This window comes from Pongo pygmaeus, chromosome 2, assembly GCF_028885625.2.
Source record: "Pongo pygmaeus isolate AG05252 chromosome 2, NHGRI_mPonPyg2-v2.0_pri, whole genome shotgun sequence".
Classification (NCBI taxonomy): Eukaryota; Metazoa; Chordata; class Mammalia; order Primates; family Hominidae; genus Pongo; species Pongo pygmaeus.
The window spans coordinates 41,679,781-41,698,793 of record NC_085930.1 but is presented as its reverse complement, the minus strand read 5'-3'; the positions used below and the strand labels follow the sequence as shown (position 1 = coordinate 41,698,793).

Below are 19,013 nucleotides of genomic sequence, written 5' to 3'. Positions count from 1 at the left end.
TTAAAGAGGCTCCTGAACAATTCATTAGATTAATTTAAATATTAGGAATCTACCGAATAAAGTATTCCATACATAGCCAGCAGTAAATTAACCTTTCAGTTTTTTTCTCACAGATACTTCTTCTAGAAATTGAGACTTTAATTCTGTGTGCATTAATCCCAGATTATCCTATTAATTTAATGAGCTTATTGGTTCTTCATACAAAAGTCTTAAGATATGTACTCTTTTATCATTTTGAAAATTAGCTGTGTGCTTTCAGCCATCTACTCTTTGTAGTAGTAAACTGAATTTTTTAATCAACCTATCTTGAGGATGTTAAAATAATTTATAATTTTGGAGTTAATGAATTTGGGGTTATCTTCATGGCTCTTTTTATAGGTGGATAGAAATATTTTGGTTAATGTTTTTTTGGAAGAGACATTATTCCACTTTCATTTTATTTCAGACAACATATTAATGAGGCATTTTGTCAAGAATAGCAGCAACGTTGGTTGAGGGCTTGTTAGGTGCAGGATGCTGACCTACAAGTTGAAGACATGCAGAATTATAAAGCACACTTCCTCCTTTGGAAAAGTGCAGTGCTCATGGAGAAGTAACTTTTAAAGAGGAAAAATACGTGACAACAGCAAACTTAAATTTCTGCAGGGCTCTTTTGTGTTTTTTTTCTTTTTTTTTCATTGTGATGAAATACATATAACATGAAATTTACCATCTTAACCACTTTTAAGTGTACAGTTGAGTAACGTTAAGGACATTTAAATGCTGTACAACTGTCACCACCATCCATCTCTAAAACTCTTTTCATCTTGCACAACTAAAATGCTATACCCATGAAACAATAGCTCCCAATTCCCCGCTTTTCCATCCTCTAACAACCACCATTCTATTTTCTGTCTCTATGACTACTCTAAGTACCTCATGTAAGTGGAACAATACAGTATTTATCCTTTTGTGACTGGCTTATTTCACTTAGCATAATGTCCTCAAAGTTCATCCGTGTTATAGCATATGTCAAATTCCCTTCATTTTTAAGGCTGAATAATATTCTGTTATACACCTCCCCCCCCCACATTTTGCTTATCCATTCATCTGTGCATAGACACTTGAGTTGCTTCCATGTTTTAGCTATTGTGAATAATGTTACTGTGAAAATGGGTATACACATTTCTCTTTAAGGCCCTGTGTTTTTTAAAAGCAATTTTCAAGTACATAACATATTGTTATTAATTATAGTCACAATGATGTACAATAGATCTTTTGAACTTATTTATCCTGCCTAATTGAAATTGTGTATCTTTTAACCAACATCTCCCCAACCCCCTCCCCCAGCCTCTGGTAACCATCATTCTACTCTGTGCTTCTATGAGTTTGACTTTTTAAGATTTCACATATAAATGAAATATGCAGTATTTGTCTTTCAGTGCCTGGCTTATTTCACTTAACGTAATGTTCACCAGATTCATTCATGGCTTTGCAAATGACATTTCCTTCTTTTAAAAGGCTAAATAGTATTCCATTGTATAGGTACCACATGTTCTGAAACCCTTCATCTATTGATGGACACTTAGATTGATCCCATATCTTAGCTATTTATAAATAGTGCTGCAATGAATATGGGTGTGCAGGTATCTCTTTAACATACTGATTTCATTTCCGTTGGATAAATATACAGAAGAGGACGTGCTGGATCATATAGTAGTTCTATTTTTAATTTTTGAAGGAACTCCATATTATTTTTCATAATGGCTACACTAATTCATATTCTTGCTACCAGTGTTAGGGTTTGTTTCTATCTGCATCCTTGCCAACACTTACCTTTCATGTCTTTGGTAATAGTCATTCTAACAGGTATGAGGTGATATCTCCCTGTGGTTTTAATTTGTATTTCCCGGGTGCTTAGTCACATGGAGCATTTAAAAAATATATGTGTGTTGGCCACTTATATGTCTTCTTTTGAAAATTGAGACCCTGCTTTAAGTTCTTTTGTGTATATACCCAGCAGTGGAATTGCCAGATCACATGGTAATTCTATTTTTAAGTTTTTGAGGACCTACCATATTCTTTTCCACAGTGGCCACACCGTTTTACTTCCCACCGACAGTGCACAGGGGTTCCAATTTCTCCACATCTTCACCAACACTTGTTATTTTGTGGGTTCTTTTTTTGATGGTAGCTATCCTAATGAGTATAAAGTGGTATCTCATTGCAGTTTTGATTTACATTTCCCTAATTATTAGTGATTTGGGGCATCATTTCTTGTGCTTACTGGCCATTTATATATTTTCCTTGGAGAAATGTCCGTTTAAGTTCTTTGGTTTTTTTTGAGTTGGATTATTTTCATTGTTGTTGCTGAGTTTGAGGAGTTCTCTCTCCATTTTGGATACCGGTCATCAGATATATGATTTCCCATTATATTTTTTCATTCTGTGGGTTGCCATTTGTCTATTTTATCTTTTGTTGCTTGTGCCTTTGGTATCATATATTTTACGAAGTGTTGCCAAATGTAATGGTGCCTTTTGTTTTTTAAGAGTTTTCTAGTTTAAGATCTTACATTTAGGTTATGGATTCATTTTGAGTTAATTTTTGCAAATGGTGTTATGTAAGAGTCCAGTTTTATTCTTTCACATGTAGATATCCAATTTTCTCCATACCATTTGTTGGAAAGACTGTCTTTTCTCCATTGAATGTTTGTGACACCCTTGTCAAAAATAATTTGACCATATTTGATTATGTGAGAGTTTATTTTTCTGGACTGTCTATTCATTGGTCTATATGTCTGTCTTTATGTCAGTGCCAATTTAGATTTCTGTAGCTTTAGTGAGTTTTGAAGTTAGGAAGTGTGAGTTCTCTAGCTTTATTACTCTTTTTCAGGCTTGTTTTGGGTGTTTAGAATCTTTCTGTATTTCATGTGAACTTTAGGATTGGTTTTTCTATTTCCACAAAAAAGATCATTGAAATTTTCATAAGAATTGCATTAAATCTGTAAATTGCTTTGGGTAGTAATGACATCTTAACAGTGTTAAGTTAAACTTCCAGTCCATAACCATGAGATGTCTTTCCATTTATTTATGACTTTTTAAATTTCTTTAAGAAATGTTTTACAGTTTTCATTGTACATGTTTTTCACCTCCTTGATTAAGTTAATTCCTAAGTTGTCTTTTTGATAGTATTGTAAATGGAATTGTCTTCTAATTTTTCTTTTTGGGTTGCTCATTGTTAGTGTATAGAAATAAAACTGATCTCTGTGCATTGACTTTGTTTCCTACTTTGTTGAATTTTTTATTAGTTCTAACAGTTTTTTTAAAATTGCATGGAATATTTAGGGTATTCTACATATAAGATTATATCAACTGTGTACAGAGATAATTCTACTTCTTCCTTTCCAGTCTGGATGCCTTGTATTCTTTTTCTTGCCTAATCACTCTGGCTAGGACTTCCAGTACTATTTTGAATGGAAGTGGTGAGAATGGGCATCTTTGCCTTGTCCCTTATGTTAGAGAAAACAGGTTCAGTCTTTTACCATTGAGTACAATATTCTCTGTGGATTTTTCACATACGGCTTTTATTATGTTGAAGTAGTTTCCTTCTGTCCTAATTTGTTGAGTGTTTTTATTATGAAAGGATGTTGAATTATATCATATGCCTTCTCTACATCAGTTGGGATGATCATGCAGTTTTTTTCTTTATTCTCTTAATGTGATCTATTACATTGATTTTTGTATATTGACAATGAATAAATTCCACTTGGTCATGATGTATAGTCTTTTGAATATGCTTCTTAATTCAGTTTGCTAGTAGTTTATTGTGAACTTTTGCATCATTGTCAAAAGGAATATTGGTCTGTAGTTTTCTTTTGTGTTAGTGTCAAAGAGATAGGATAATGCCAGCTTTATAGAATGAGTTAAGGAGGAATGTTTCCTCCTTTTCAATTTTTAAAAAAAGTTTGAGAAAGATTGATGTTGGTTCTTCTTTAAATGTTTGGCAGCAGTCACTGAAGAAGCCATCAGTTCCAGGACTTTTCTTTGTTGGGAGATTTGTTATTACTGATTCATTCTCCTTACTTGTTGTAGACCTATTCTGATTTTTTGTTTCTTCATGGTTTAGTCTTGGTAGGTATTGTGTTTCTAGGAATTTGTCCATTTCATCTAAGTTATCCAATTTGTTGTATAATTGCTCATTGTTCTCTTTTATAGTCCTTTTTATTTCAGTAGAACTCATAGTAATGTCCCCACTGTCATTTTTGATTTTAGTAATTTGGACCTTCTCTCTTTTTGTCTTAGTTCGTCTAGCTAAAGGTTTGTCAATTTTGTTTCTCTTTTTGAAGAACTGACTTTTGATTTTGTTGATTTGCTATATTATTTTTCTATTCTCTATTTCATTTATTTCTGCTCTAACCTTTATGCCCCTTTTCCTGCTGGCTTTCAGTTTAGTTTGTTCTTCTTTTTCTAGTTCTTTAAGTTGTAAAGTTAGATTTTTATTTGAGGTCTTTCTTGTTTTTTAAATATAAGCATTTGTAAAAGCTGTAAATTTTCCCCATTGCACTGTTTTTGCTGTGTCCTGTAAGTTTTAGCATGTAGTGTTTTTGTTTTCATCTCTCAATATTTTTAAATTTCCATGTGATTTTTTTTTTTTTTTTTTTTTGAGACACAGTCTTTCTCTGTCGCCCAGGCTGGAGTGCAGCAGCATGATCTCAGTTCACTGCAACCTCCACCTCCTGGATTCAAGTGATTCTGATGCCTCAGCCTTCCGAGTAGCTGGGATTACACCTGTGATTTTTTATTTGATTTATTTATTATTTAATAGTTTGTTATTTAATGTCCACAAATTTGTGAATTTTCCTGTTTTCCTTTTGTTATTTCTAATTTCATCCTGTTGTGGTCGGAGAAGGTATTGTATATGATATCTATCTTTTTAGATCTATTGACTCTTTGTTTTTAGATATAGTTGGTTTATTGTGTTGTTCAACTACTCCATTTCCTTACTTTACTTCTGTCTTGATGTTCTATCAGTTATTGAGAGTGAGGTATTAAAGTATCCAGTTAATATTGTAGAACTGTTTATTTCTCCCTTCAATTTTATTAATTTTTGCTTTATATACTTGATGGTCTGTTATTAGGTACAGAAATGTTTGTAATTGTTACATTTTCTAGCTATACTGAACCTCCCATTAAAGTATAATGTCCTTCTTTGTCTCTCATAAACTTTTGATTTCAAGTCTGTTTCGCCTGATATTATCATAGCCATATCTGCTCTCTTTTGGTTACTATTTGCAAGAAATATACTTTTCCATCATTTCATTTTCAACCAATTTGTGTCTTTGGATCAAAAGTAAGTATCTTGTAGACAACATATGCTGGGATTACGTTTTTTAATTATTCTGCTAATCTCTGTCTTTTGAATGGAATGTTTAGTCCATTTGCATTTAAAGTATTACTGATAAGGAGAAAATGTTGTCATTTTATTAATTGTTTTATCTATGCCTTATAGCTTTTTGTTACTCATTTCCTGCGTTATTTTCTTTTGTGTCTTGTTGATTTTTTGTAGTGAAACGAAAGTATATTCTAGCCATTTTTTTGTGGTTACTATGGAGATCACATTTAACATGCTAAAGTGATAACATTCTAATTTAAATATATACCAGCTTAACTTCAATAACATACAAAAACTCTGATCCTTAACCCTTTTCCTGTTTGCCCCAAGGATACTCACCAGTGGCGCTTGCGGCTACATTTACCCCAAGATAACTTTGCCATGAAATATCTCACTTTTAATTATTATTTTCACATTGCTCTAGTATATCAGCTTTGTTTATAGCATTCTGTTTTTAGTAGTGGCATTTCTGTTTACAAAATATGGTAATTTTTGATCGTGAAAATGTAAACCTAGGAAAACAAAGCATTCCTATGCATGATGCTAACATTGTTCTCAAACAGTTGTTGGCCAAAGATTCATTTGATGTATCTGATTTTTTCAAAATAGGCAATTCTGATTATTCAGATGATTCTGGTGTTAGTTCTGTTTAGAAACAACTCTAAAGATCAGTTTTTATATTTTATTTTCACATTGAAAATCAGTCAGATTTGCTTCAGCCTCAAAGAACATGTTAAATGAATGCTGGCAATGAACTACACTTTTTTTTCTAAACAGGAAAAGGGTCAAGAAGCTCTTTTCCCACTCCTTTCAGTTACTAATGTCATAAAATTACATTTTTATACCATGTATGTACAAAAACATAAACAAATAATTTTAATGCATTAGTCTCTTAAATTATGTAGGAAACCAGGAGTGTAGTTACTTACTATTGTTACAATAATACTTGTTTTATAATTGCCCATTTATTTACCTTTAATGATATCTTTATTTCTTTATACAGTTACTAGTTACTGTCTAATGTCCTTTCATGTCAACCTGCAAAATTCCCTTAGCATTTCTTGCAGGGCTGGTCTTAGTGGTAATGAACTCTTTTGCTTTTTGTTTATCTGAGGATGTCTTAATTTCTCTCTCACTTTTAAAGGATAGTTTTGCCAAATATAGGATTCTTAGTTGATTGTTTTCTTTTGGCACTTTAATAATGTCAGTTCACTGCCTCTGGCTTCCCTTCTGATGAGAAATCTTCTGATAATCTTATTGAAGATCCCTTGTATGTGACAAGTTGCTTTTTTCTTTCTACTTTCAAAAATCTTTGTCTTTGTCTTTCTACAGTTTGATTATGATGTTTCTTGGGTCTTTTTGAGTTCATCCTACTTGAAATTTTTTAAGCACCTTAGATGTTTACATTCATGTTTTTCACCAAATATAGAAAAATTTTGGCCCTTATTTATTTGAATAGTCGCCCCCTTTCTTTCTCTCATTTTCTTCTAGGGTTTCCATAAGGTGTATAATGGCTTACTTGATGATGTCTAGTTCTTAGGCTCTGTTCACTTTTATTCAATTTTTTTTTTTGAGATGGAGTCTCACTCTGTTGCCCAGGCTGGAGTGTAGCGGCACAATCTCGGCTCACTGCAACCTCCACCTCCTGGGTTCAAGCAATTCTCATGCCTCAGCCACCTGAGTAGTTGGCATTACAGGTGTGCACCATCCCTGGCTAAGCTAATTTTTTTTTTTTTTTTTTTTGAGATAGAGTCTTACTCTGTCACCAGGCTGGAGTGCAATGGCACGATCTCAGCTCATTGCAACCTCCGCCTTCTGGTTCAAGCAATTCTTCTGCCTCAGCCTCCTGAGTCACTGGGACTACAGGTATGTGCCACCATACCCAGCTAACTTTTGTATTTTTAGTAGAGACGTGGTTTCACCATGTTGGACAGGATGGTCTTGATCTCTTGACCTCTTGATCCGCCCGCTTGGCCTCCGAAAGTGCTGGGATTACAGGCTTGAGCCATGGTGCCCGGCCTAATTTTTTTGCATTTTTAGTAGAGACGGGGTTTACCATGTTGGCCAGGGGGTCTTGAACTCCTGACATCAGGTGATCCGCCCACCTTGGCCTCCCAAAGTACTAGAATTACAGGTGTGAGCCACTGTGCCTGGCCACTTTTATTCAATATTTTTTTGTTGTTGTTCATTAGACTTAGTTTTCATTATTCTGTATTAAAGTTCACTTCTGTGTTCAGATTTTATCTTCTGCTTTCTCTTTTTATTTTATTTTTTTTTTGAGACAGAGTCTTTGTCTGTCGCCCAGGCTGGAGTGCAGTGGCGCGATCTCGGCTCACTGCAAGCTCTGCCTCCCAGATTCACGCCATTTTCCTGCTTCAGCCTCCTGAGTAGCTGGGACTACAGGCATCCACCACCACGCCTGGCTATTTTTTTGTATTTTTAGTAGAGACGGGGTTTCACCATGTTGGCCAGGATGGTCTTGATCTCTTGACCTCGTGATCCACCTGCCTTGGCCTTCCAAAGTACTGGGATTACAGGCGTGAGCCACCACGCTTGGTGGCTCTTCTCTTCTGCTTTCTCAAATCTGACTCTGTATCCCTCTAGTGATTTTTAAATTTCAGTTATGGTATTTTTTCAGCTCCATAATTTCTTTTTATTTTCTTTTTAAGTTCTATATTTCTTTATGATATTTACATTTTGTTCATACATCATTTTCTTGACTTTTTCACATTTCTTTCTTTCTTTTTTTTTTTTGAGACAGAGTTTTACTCTTTCAGCCAGTCTGGAGTGCAGTGGCACAATCTCTGCTCACTGCAACCTCTGCCTCCCAGTTTCAAGAGATTCTCATGCCTCAGCCACCCAGGTAGTTGGGATTACAGGTGTGTGCCACCACACCTGGCTAATTTTTGTATTTTTAGTAGAGACGGGGTTTCACCATGTTGATCAGGCTGATCTCAAACTCCTGACCCCAGGTAATCCACCTGCCTCGGCTTCCCACAGTGCTGGGATTACAGGCATGAGCCACTGTGCCTGGCCTTCTTTTTTCTTTTCTTTTTTTCTTTCTTTCTTTCTTTCTTTTTTTTCTTTCAGTTCTTTGAGTGTCTTTGAGACAGTCATTTTAAAGTCTTTGTCTAGTAGATCTGCCATCAGGTGTTTTTCAGGCACAATTTCTGTTGATTCATTCTTTTGCTTGGAATGTGCCATACTTTTCTGTTTCTACATATGACTTGTGATTTTTCTTTTGCTGAAGACTGGACATTTGAATCTAACAGTGTTGTATTTCCGGAAATCAGAGTCTCTTCCTTCTCTAAGACTTACTGCTTTTTTTTGTTGTTGTTGTTTAAATTGTTGTAGGCTCTCTCTGTGCAGATCAGCCCGAGCTATACACTTAAGGTTTTCTTGGGTTTTTCTGAGCCTGAGCCTGTGCCTTTGCCTGGACACGTGCAGTGACTTCCTAATTTCCTCTCTACATGTAGCAGCTTTTGGATGCACTAGTCTTCAATGTCTGGTTTCCATAAGGTGAAAAGGAGATAAATGAAAGGAGGTAAAAAAAAACACCAGTCCCTTAAATCCCCTGGAATTCACTCCAGCTAGAAGGGGAGGGACTTGCAACCGTGAGGGAGAGGTGTAACAAAAATGGCCTTCACCTCTTCATGTATACTTCTGTGATCATAGCCAGCAATCAGTGATCAGAGCAGGAGTCCCCATTATTTGGAGGACAGGGTCTTTTTTTCTCCCCATCCTAATTTCAGCAAGCTGTGTGAAAGACCTTCCAGGAACATGGAGTATAGGATGGGTAGCTACTACTGGCTGAGAGCTGAAATGACTGAAATTAACTGCAATTTAATATCCATCCCTTCCCCTGAAAGTTTTAAGCCTTCAGTTGACTCCAGAGTTCCTAAATAGTTACATGAGATTCTGCCAGTGCAGTTTTTGTCTAGGTGGTGAAACAGACTTCTGATGCTTCCTACTCTGTCTTCTTCCCAGAATCCTCCAGGTTTTATAGTTTTTAGTGTGCCTTCACATTTATTCTTTGTGATAAATTTGCAAGGCAGATTACTGCAGTCACTCACTTGATAGATGAGAAAGTTTAGTGGCTTGCCCACAACTATACAACTAATATATAACAGAGCCAGCACTCAAATCCATGTTTCTTTTAATCTACAGCACCCTCTGCTTTGATATAGTAAATACTAAATAGTTAATGTAGAAATCAGAGAAGCAGGCGGGGCATGGTGGCTCATGCCTGTAATCCTAGCACTTTGGGAGGCTGAAGCGGGTGGATCACTTCAGGTCAGGCGTTCAAGACCAACCTGGGCAACATGGTGAAGTCCATCTCTACTAAAAATACAAAAATTAGCCAGGCACTTTGGTGCACACCTGTAATCCCAGCTATTCAGGAGGCTGAGTCACGAGAATTGCTTGAACCCAGGAGGCAGAGGTTGCAGTGAGCCAAGATCACGCCACTGCACTTCAGCCTGAGTGAAGGAGTGAGACTCTGTCTTAACCAAAAAACAGCCTGTGTAGCCAAGACAATCCTAAGCTAAAAGAACAAAGCTGGAGGCATCACGCTACCTGACTTCAAACTATACTACAAGGCTACAGTAACCAAAACAGCATGGTACTGGTACCAAAACAGATATATAGACCAATGGAACAGAACAGAGTCCTCAGAAATAACACCACACATCTGCAACCATCTGGTCTTTGACAAACCTGACAAGACCAAGAAATGGGGAAAGGATTCCCTATTTAATAAATAGTGCTGGGAAAACTGGCTAGCCATATGAAGAAAGCCGAAACTGGATCCCTTCCTTACACCCTGTACAAATATTAACTCAAGATGGATTAAAGACTTAAATGTAAGACCTAAAACCATAAAAACCCTAGAAGAAAACCTAGGCAATACCATTCAGGACATAGACATGGACAAAGGCTTCATGACTAAAACATAAAAAGTAATGTCAACAAAAGCCAAAATAGACAAATGGGATCTAATTAAACTGAAGAGCTTCAGCACAGCAAAAGAAACTACCATCAGAGTGAACAAGCAACCTGCAGAATGGGAGAAAATGTTTGCAATCTACCCATCTGGCAAAGGATTAATATCCAGAATCTACAAAGAATTTAAACAAATTTACAACAAAAAAACCCATCAACAAGTGGGCAAAGGATATGAACAGATGCTTCTTAAAAGAAGACATTTATGCAGCCAAAAGACACATGAAAAAATGCTCATCATCACTGCTCATCAGAGAAATGCAAATCAGAACCACAGTGAGATACCGTCTCATGCCAGTTATAATGGTGATCATTAAAAAGTCATGAAACAACAGACACTGGAGAGGATGTGGAGAAATAGGAATGCTTTTACCCTGTTGGTGGGAGTGTAAATTAGTTCAACCATTGTGGAAGACAGTGTGGCAATTCCTCAAGGATCTAGGGCTAGAAATACCATTTGACCCAGCAATCCTATTACTGGGTATATACCCAAAGGATTAGAAATCATGCTGCTATAAAGACACATGCACACGTATGTTTATTGAAGAACTATTCACAATAGCAAAGACTTGGAACCAACCCAAATGTCCATCAATGATAGACTAGATAAAGAAAATGTGGCGCATATACATCATGGAATACTATGCTGCCGTAAAAAAGGATGAGTTCATGTCCTTTGCAGGGACATGGATGAAGCTAGAAACTATCATTCTGAGCAAACTATAACAAGGACAGAAAACCAAACACCTCATGTTCTCACTCATAGGTGGGAATTGAACAATGAGAACACTTGGACACAGGGAGGGGAACATCACACACCAGGGCCTGTCAGGGGGTGGGGGCGCTGGGAGAGAGATAGCATTAGGAGAAATACCTAAAGTAAATGACGAGTTGATGGGTGCAGCAAACCAACATGGCACATGTATGCCTATGTAACAAACCTGCACATTGTGCACATGTACCCTAGAACTTAAAGTATAATTAAAAACACACACACACAGAGAAAGAAATCAGAGAAGAAAAACCTCATCAACCCTTCTAGATACCAGGGAGTAGTACATCAGGATCTGGTGTACAGAGAAGAAGAGTATGAGATGAACCAAGACAGTTCCACTGTTAACAAGTCCATGTGACGCTACCCTCAAAGGCTAAGGAAGCTGAGAGGCCAAAGAAAGAGGCTGACGAATCCAGTTTCTTAGAAAGAAACATTTAATAGGGTCTTAGGAACAAAAGCTATGTCTTAGACTGTGGTGAGATAAGAATGGTGGATCCCTGTGCCGTTAACCCCCAGACCCAGGACTTAAAAACCATAGGGAAAGAATGTGTAGGACAATTGAAGTCAACCCCTCAGTGAATTGTAAGAATGCAATGTGAATCTACCTAATTACAGGTTTTATGGTCAAGGGTTGTTTTGACCTAAGGGAAGGATTTACAGTAACAGTAGATAAAGTAGAAATTTTAGAGGCATTTCCAGAACGGGTTAATCGTAAGTCAATACGGCAGATTAGTATTTAAGATGAAATTGCTTGATTCTCCACAAAAAACAAATACTGGGCCAAGAGAAGAAACTGAAAGTCTGAATTAAAAGCCCCAAAAGCCAAATGCAAAGGAAAATTTGGAGCAAGAGCAGCTGGGGATTTTGTGAAGAGACAAGAGGGCAGACCTGGGAATTTGTGAGGTCTGTTTAGCCCAGCCCAACTGTGAAGACCCTTTTGAAAGCTGAGTTATTTCTCTGCTGATCTCTAAGCCCCATAGCACCCTGAGCCAAAATTTTAACAGGAATAATAAGGTGTTAGGTCATTTATTTGCATTTTTCATGGATTACATAGCCATATGTTAAGGTTGTTGTAAGGCTGGTACCATGGTTAGTGGTTATCATATTGGACAAAACAGTCAAACATGGATTCTTTTTTTTTCTTTAAATTTTAAGTATATGCACATGTAAAGTATTCAAAGTGCTAAGAAAAATAAAAAGTGAAAAGTAAAAGTATTTTCCCTTGCCTTCCTCTCCACCTCTCTTTCTGCTCTAAAGATATCCGCTATTAAAACTTTCTTTTGCATCCATTCAGGAAAATGTGCATCGCAATTTTATATGGACAGGCTTTTCATACATTACATAAAATGATTACACTAGGGATACTCTTTGATATATATATATTAAAAAAATTAAAACTATAACTTGGAGATCTTGATGCAACACTACATTTAGCTCTACTTCCTCCTTTTTAAAGGTTTCCCACTGTTCCATTTTTGGGGAACAGAGTTTGTCAGTTCTTTTGTTCATATGCTTTTACATTATCTCCACCTTTTTACTAGTTGAGCAATGCTATAATATACATGGCAACTTATGTACGTGTGTAAGGATAATTCCTAACAGTATAATTGCTGGATCAAAGAATAAGAACAAAACAACTCTCTAACAGTCCTCCATGATGAGTAGTGTTTCCAAGCAAGGAGGAAATACTCAATTTGGGGATAGGATAGTGCATAAACAATAAAGACTGGAGAGAAAAGGAACCAGAGATAAAATAAAGATAAAAAACCCCACCTCTGTCTGTGAGATAAGAAAGATAAATATTTATATCAATAATTTTAAGAGTGCCCTTTAAAGTTTAATCAGTACAGTCTTTCCAGGGAATGCTTAAGAACAATGCTTTAAATGTCAATGTGTTTTATTGCATAAACACGTAACTTTTAAAATACATGCTATTGTCTTTATTTTTATTATAAAGATGTTGGAGATTTACTGCATATAATTTGGAAAATGCAAAAAGACTAAAGCAGAAAATAGTTTTCACTCATCATATCACTATTCAGAGACAACCAATATTGATATTTTAATCTCTTATTTCTGTATATGTATTAATACACAGTTGAGATCATATTGTATATACACACTTCCCTTTGCCAATTGTTTTGATTTTAATGATTTTTTTTGTTATTCTTTGCCTGCTTTTTTTTTTTTAAAGATAATAGAAATCTAACATTGTTTTGCAATGAATTTGGATACCAGAATGACATCGACGTGGAGAAACCTTTAAATTCTATTCAATATCAAAGAAGACAAGCCATGGGTATCCCATTCATCGTACAATGTGGTGAGTGTTGAAGTCCATTCTAATTACCAAATATTAAGAATTCTTAAATATGCAAGTCATTGTGTTAAGAAATGAGGGATGAGGGAGACAAAGGTGAGTAAGACATCTTGCTTTCCAGGAGTTTACAGTCTAGAAGAAAGTTATAAGTGTGAAAATAATTGTAATACAGGGAAAAATAAGGTAAATGATATAATAGAGACAAATAATTATTTGAGGGTTCAAAGAAAAGGATGGGGGAGTAGAGGCAAGATTCTATGATGGAGTAGCATTTGTGATAGTCTTTAAAATAGTTTCAGGCCAGGCATGGTGGCTCATGCCTATAATCCTAGCACTTTGGGAGGCTGAGGTGGGTAGATTGCTTGAGCTCAGGAGTTCGATACCAGCCTATACAACGTGGCAAAACCCCACCCCTACAAAAAATGCAAAAATTAGCCAGGCACGGTGGTGCACACCTGTGGTCGCAGCTACTTGAGAGGCTGAAGTGGGAGGATCGCTTGAGCCTGGGAGGTTGAGGCTGTGGTGAGCTGTGATTGTGCCTCTGCATTCCACCCTGGGCAACGCAGTGAGTCCCTGTCTCAAAAAAAATAAATTAATTAATTAAAATAGAATTTTGATAGGCAGAGATGAAGAGTAGGGAAATGTGAGTTAATATCAGGTGTTCACTTCAGCTAAAATGTTTGTGAAAGAGTAATAGAAAGAGCCATCTTTCTATTTTTAATATGTAACACTAATACATAGTAGGAGTTTAGTAACTGACAACTGAATCACTGAACAATGAATAAATAATAAGACAAAAGTATTAGGTTGGGTAAAGATGTTAGAGATTCTTGAATGTCAGGATAAGGTTTTACTTTGATAAGCAAGCGGGAGGTATTGGAATTTTTTCCATAGGAGGATAATTACATTCAGCACTTACTGATATGTTTTCTAGCCACTACACAAAGGGGCAGGGAATTAAAGAGTCTGTAATATCTGTAACTAACAGCTCAGGAGAGAAAAACAGACGAGCAAACAAAAAAGCAGCCTATAGTGTGTAAAACTCTGTGGAAGTATTTATACAGCTCTCGGGGAGCACCTCCCCAGCCTTTTGCCTGGGAGTATTCCAAGGAAGACCTGACTGGTCAGAGGTAACTTGTAGTTAAAGTTGTTCTGGCAGCTCAGTGAAGGATGACTTGGTGAAGGGCTAGAACAGGAGACTATTGTTGTAATCTAGGATCCAGGTGACGAATTATAAATGTCTGAATGAAGGTGTGGCAGTGAGAGTTAGAAGAATCATACATGACAGATACTTAGAAGGTATAATTGAGGAAATTGATGACAGTATGTGACAGCCTGTCACATGCTAATAATAATGGATAACAGTTACTGTGATTTTGATTTGTACCAGGTACTGTTAGAATCCAATCTCCAGTACCCAAGAGCTATACAAAATTGGGCAAATTGTTTAACTTCTTTAAGTCTCAGTTTCTTCTTTTATGAAATGAGATTAGTACTTGTAGCTACATTATAGAGTTTTAAGAATAATGTGAATTAATAAAGTTTACTAAGTGCTAAGGATAGTGTCTAGCAGTGTTGGTTTTTATGATGATGATGAGGAGGAGGACGTCATTTCATTCTCAGTAACTTTTAGATAAGTACTAATATAATATTAATCTTTTAATAGATAATGATACTGAAATATAAGAAGTTAAATAATTTGTCCAAGATCATAGAGGTGGTAAGAGGTGGAGCTGTTCAAGTTCTTAACCTTTGTGTATGCTGACTGTCTCTGCCTTAGAAGAAAGAGACAAGTGTTAACCTACGAGCCGTTAGCAGTGTGTCTGGAGGGAATTCAGGATTAAATCTAAGTGTAGCCTGGAGAGGGAAGTGTGCCTTCGTCCTAAAGGCAAGGAAGGACTGTTTTGGAAAGTGGGTGAAGAAATCAGAAACTATAGACTGGAGAGGGGAATAAGAACAGAAGAAAGTACAGAAGAAAATGTGTATATGGTTCAAAAAACTAACTTCCCTTCCTTCCTTCCTTCCTTCCTTCCTTCCTTCCTTCCTTCCTTCCTTCTTGCTTTCCTTCTTTCTTTCTTTCAATTTAATTTTATGCTAGTTGAGACCATGGTTTTCCTTCTTACGTTAATCATGTAGTTGGAGACAGAAAGTGGTGTTGTCAGCAGACGGGTAGTAGGTCAGAGAAAATGGGAGAGTCAAGTCGCTGAAATTGTTAATTTGGTTTTAGAGGAGGTGAAGTGGATGTATTATTTAAGGTTCTTTTGGCTGAAAGTAGCAGAAACTAACTGGAGGGAACTGAGACAATAATAATAATAACTTGTTTCTGGGGTCCTGAAGTAGCTCATAGAACCTTAGAATAGATGTGTCATCAAGAATAATGGTATATGATGAAGGATTCACTTGTCTTTGGATTGAGAGATACCTCATACTTTTGGTATGTGCAAACTGACATCTTACTATGATAGATTCATTTCTGATCTCTTTTCTGTGTCATTTTGTTTTGATTGTCAGATCTTTGTCTTAAATGGAGAGTCTTACCTTCCTCTACTAATTATCAGGGAAAAGAATTTTTTGACATTTGGATTTGTGCTAATAATCCCAACCGCTTGGAAAACAGGTATTTTTGATTATTTTCTAAAATTCTTTATTCATTTTTAATTTCTAAAGTTCATATGTATGAACCTTGAAAATGTCAATCTATGATATAGATTTTAGCTTAGTATCTGGTATCTCTTCAAACTCTTTCTAATGCCCTGCTACCTGTGCAAAGATTATTTCATTGGTGTGCTTTTCCATCAAGTAATAGAAATCTGGGTGTAACTATCTGAAGATGTTGGGGTGAGCAGCTCTGCACTTCCACCCATGGGAGACCACAACCTGGTACTTAAGAGTTCTTCCTTCCAGTTCATTTTCATACAACATATGTCCTTATTGTACAGGAGTGTTACTCAGAGAGTGTCTCCAGGGGCATTAAACTGTTAGACCATATGCTTTTTCTGCTTAAATCATATATTGATTTCATTGCTTTACACTCTTGGAGGAAAAAGTTCAGACTAAAACAGGAAAAAGACTGATTAAATATTGAAGGATGTCAATGTTATTACAAGCCCTTTTAGACTAATATTTTCCCCCATAGGGAAAATGGTTAGTATTCCCCTTTAACAAAGGCACCCCTAAGTCAAGCATTGCTTTTCCATGCAGTCTGTTCTAAGTCCTTTGAGCTGGATACGTGAATCAATATTTTTAATATAGACATTAGGGTAATAACTCCTGTTTGGTTTTTTTTTTATCTAGCTCTGAAAAAGACGAGCAAAAAGATAAAAGAAAAAGAAAACATTTGGAAACTGCTGCTAAAACCCCTTTCATCTAGAGTCCTTAGGTTATTTATATTTAGAGACTGAAGAAAAATGTCAGAGGTGGCAAAGGGTCTTAGATTTCTCATGGCCCAGGTTTTTTCGTGTCCCTTTCTTGTTTTGCAATGCAACCTTGTTTTTCCCAAATAAAAACTTGTCACAGAACCCGAAAATAAAGTAGATAAATGCAAATGTCCTGATTGAATTAGAGGCTGGGAACCAAAGGTATCCACTTTTTATTTCTGTTCCCTACTCTGCAGAAAGCCTAGAGCTCCAGGGACCATGATTATAAAACACTGATCTATTCTTCTTTATTTTGGAAAAATGAGAATTCAAACCCAAATCCAGGCTAAGAAACCTATGTATGAAGCCACTGGCCAAGATCTTCTGTTTCCTAACCTGCGTTCATCCCCAACTTGGGACTTAAATATCTCCCAAATAGGAACAAAGTGTTGGCTCAGTTTCAATATTAAGAATAGTTAATCATATGAACTTGCCATGAACTAAGAAATTTCATATAGTCTAGGGTTGTATTTAGAGTTCAGACTCTGGAGACAGACTGCCTGGGTTTGACTCCTGGTTCTATTAGCTGTGAAATCTCAGAAATTATATAACCTCCCTTTAACTCAGCTTCCCATACACTGGAATGTGGTATAATTATAGGATCTTTATGCATCTTCTCTGGATCCAGCTAAGCCCCATAGTTAGGACAACCTGCTGAAAGTCCCTGGTCACTAGAGGCCCTTGATCCCAGAATTTAGGCTACTTCCCACAGATGTAACCCTATCCCTAGGATTTCTTAGACCAGTCTTGGGCACTGTCAGACCTACAGAACTGGGAAGCTGTCCTCTGCAGTTTCCCTTACCTTCAACTTACTGTTGTCCCTGCATTGGCACAGACTCACCCCCTTCTGAAAAGTAACAGTACCATCACAGAGCATTGTAAAATTAGTTTCAAAGCTGTATTAATTCTGTCTCTCTTTAAAAATTTAATTTTTAATTTGTATGAGTACATGATATGTATATGTATTTTTGAGGACATGAGATATTTTGATGAGGCATATAGTATGTAATAATCACATCGGGGTAAATGGAGGTATTCATCACTTCAAGCATTTATCATTTCTTTGTGTTAGAACATTTCAAGTAATACTTTTAGTTATCATAAAATGTATAATAAGCTATTGCTGATTGTAGTCACCTTGTGCTATCAAATACAAGATCTTATTGATTTAATTGTCTCTTTTACACATAAGAACAGTGCCACTTGTGATGAGTGGCTAGATAAATTTAGCCATGTTGACAGAATTAAAAGCCTAAAATGCAAAAAATGTTTTCTTATATTTATAATTTTCTTAAGTCCTTGATTCTTTAAATATACTGACATGATATTAACCATCTGTGTTTTATTTTCACTGAAAAGATTGTGACAAAAATATGCTTAAAGTGGCAGCAAGAGATTTAAGGGAGATGTAAAGCAAAATTTATTAAAAGGGCAGTTAATTGAGATTTGGCACTTCCTTCATGGGAGCTCCTTAATGGTGATGTAGATATGATGATTCCCAGGGAGGGGGAAGAAATTATTCTGATGACCTTGCTCAGTTCTTTGATTCAAAATGGTAGGATGGGCCATCTACACCTTGAGAATATGCTTCAAAATACATTATTGCTAGGCAAAACCCCTGACATATATGCCATTGGACTTGGATAGAATCACTTAAAATAAGTGTATTAAAGTGATGACAAGTATAATTATTTATTAGGGAATAGTCTATGAGTAGCAGGACAGAGTAATGGGGTGAAAAGTGTCATTGTCTGTATTTACAGAAAATACGGTTTCTTGTCAGTAGTTATTTGCCAATTGTCAGCAAGGCCATTGCCAACAGACAGCATTTGAATGAACAATGTGTAACTAGAACTTGGGCTGGAAACATAGTAATAACTTTCTCTTACTTTGCAATTATATATGCTATCTCATTCCATTTTTATAAAAGGCCTATGAACTTTCCCCATTTCTCAGAGAAGAAAATAGGCTAAGAAAGGATTAGTGACTTGCCCAGAATTCTTCACTACAGCTGAAACTGGAAGCCAAGTTTCAAAATGATGCAAAACCTGTACTCTTCCTGCCTTATCACATTGTCTGTTGGAAGGCATCCTTTTCCATTTCAGGAAGCCTACTTTCATTCAGATACTTT

The 19,013-nt window shown here is 36.3% G+C and overlaps 1 protein-coding gene across 9 annotated transcripts in view; it reads left to right on the top strand.

Moving 5' to 3' along the window:
• Positions 1-19,013, top strand: part of MORC1 (MORC family CW-type zinc finger 1) — a 169,201-nt gene that overhangs the window by 80,085 nt on the left and 70,103 nt on the right. For all 9 annotated transcript variants that reach the window (XM_054481556.1, XM_054481553.1, XM_054481554.1 and 6 more), the window contains 2 exons: positions 13,341-13,469; positions 15,978-16,083. In XM_054481556.1, coding sequence (XP_054337531.1) covers positions 13,341-13,469; positions 15,978-16,083 — 235 coding nt within the window. The remainder of the gene's footprint in view (positions 1-13,340; positions 13,470-15,977; positions 16,084-19,013) is intronic.